The sequence below is a fragment of the Hippocampus comes genome, unplaced genomic scaffold (genome assembly GCF_001891065.2).
Source record: "Hippocampus comes isolate QL1 unplaced genomic scaffold, H_comes_QL1_v1.1 scaffold326, whole genome shotgun sequence".
In the NCBI taxonomy this organism is placed as follows: Eukaryota; Metazoa; Chordata; class Actinopteri; order Syngnathiformes; family Syngnathidae; genus Hippocampus; species Hippocampus comes.
Window position 1 is genome coordinate 1,504,030 of NW_017805930.1, and position 1,945 is coordinate 1,505,974.

Consider the following 1,945-nt stretch of genomic DNA (forward strand, 5'->3'; position numbering starts at 1 on the left):
TTTTAAAAATCTATCCCCCCCCTAATCTCTCTCTCTCTCTCTCTCTCTCTCTCTCTCTCTCTCTTTTATAATATATATATATATATATAATATATATATTATAAATATATAATATATTATATATTACTTTACCAGTAAGAGTGATATTTTTCCCACTACTAGTGTGACTTTAGTTTTTGGTTAAAGACAAAAACATTTGATCACGTGTTGCCTCCAATGGAGCCGAAAGCTCTACTCCTGCTGGATTGCTCGTCGGCATCGTTTACGGTCTGAACTATGGAATTTGAACTTTCATTTACTGTTTACTGAAAACATTCTTGTCAAATACCTTAGCTCTCCTCCGTCCGAGAATTTCACCCGGTCTAGCGATCTCGATTACTGTCCCATTTGAGAGGAAGAAAACACACCGAATAGCCCCACAGCCTTATTCCATGACCCCTATTCAGGTGACCATCCACCACCTGCTTCAAACAGGCCAATTTTTTTTTTCTGAGTCACTGTTTCGGGCCTCGTAGGATCCTCAGATAAAAGCATCCTGGGGCTGAGACAGACGGTGGCTCAGCTCGCGGCAGACTCTTAGGTCAGTCACAGAATCCACCGATGGACTTTTTAACCGCAGCAACTTTAAGATATGTTATCAACGCCGGAATGACTGCAGGTGCTCGCACTAGTCTTGCCCTCCAATGGTTCCTCACCAAAGGACAGAAAGTGTGTACTCATTCCAATGACAAGACATGCACTGTTATTTTTTGTCATGACCTCCTGGGTAATTTCAATTCCTTGGTTGCGGAAGCCGCTTTTCAGGACATTCTCTGGAATCATATCCACCAAATTGCACTATGGTTTTGTGGTTTGATTCAAATAATTTGATAATAGAGCCCAGTATATTTTATTTGGAGGCTCAAAACCCAATGCGGGTTTGCAGTTTTCTGTTGTAGCGCATTGGTAGATCTGTGGTGCGCAACTGCTTGGTGTGTGATGGAGACTCACCCTCCAAATGTATTTTTTTTTTCTACAATGGTCCACCTCAGTTATTAAGCCCCACAAAAAAAGATGTGGTTTGCGTTTTTCCCCCCCCAACGTGATTTCTGCTTGTTGTCAGCCTGTGCTTCCGTCGCCATGGAAACTGGACCTGCTGCATCTCTTCGTTCACACGACGGCCGGGGGTCACAAAACCTGCGTTGCCCCCCCTCCCCCCTCCAGCCCTCATTGCTCCACGCATCATTAACAGACCAAATGAAAACAGCAACGAACGTGATGACTTTCAAGAACAGTCGGAGAAGAAGACCAAGAAGAAGGGAGTCAGCATCGTCTTCAGTTTACAGGTTAGCACGGCGAATGAGTCGTCTGCCTTGCACGTCTGAGGTTTGGGGTTCGAATTGAGTTTATGTGATCTCCCCGCATATTCCTTCCTCCCACCTTTCAAAAATGTGCATATTTGGCGCATGAGTGGGACTGTTTGTTTGTCTGAATGTGCCAGGACTTTGACTGATGACGAGTCTGTTGTTTGTCAGGTGGGAACGAGTCCAGCTCACGCTAACCCTAATGAGGATCAGCGCCAGAGAAAAAAAAAAATGAAATAAATGGATCGATTTGTTTACAGACAGGAAGTCAAACACACGCAGACATCCAGAATGCACTGAAGTTGAAGATGGATGAAGAAGTCCCTTACCGTGGTCTTGGTCTCCTTCACCTCGTGGACTCGCCTCCTGGCGGGCGATACGGACCCAGGCGGCTGCGGGGCGAGACACGACGGGTCGTCAAAACTCTCCTCAGTGTCAAAGCTGCCCTCCATCCTGCTCCCTCACGCTTACTCCTGCTCCTTCCTTCCCTTGCTCGGTCCTTCAGTCGCCAGGCTGGGATGCGAGTGTAGAGGGAAGGGGTGGGGGGTGGAAGGGTGGGGGGTGCAGGTTGGATGGCGTCGTGGAGGTAAGAGGGAGGGCGT

The 1,945-nt window shown here is 47.0% G+C and overlaps 1 protein-coding gene across 1 annotated transcript in view; it reads right to left on the reverse strand.

The window, feature by feature from the left end:
- The window catches only part of gas7a (growth arrest-specific 7a), an 11,405-nt gene extending 9,460 nt beyond the window's left edge, over window positions 1–1,945 (reverse strand). Inside the window, exon 1 of the mRNA XM_019889863.1 lies at window positions 1,673–1,945. Within this exon, the coding sequence (XP_019745422.1) occupies window positions 1,673–1,795 (123 nt within the window). The 5' untranslated portion in view covers window positions 1,796–1,945. The remainder of the gene's footprint in view (window positions 1–1,672) is intronic.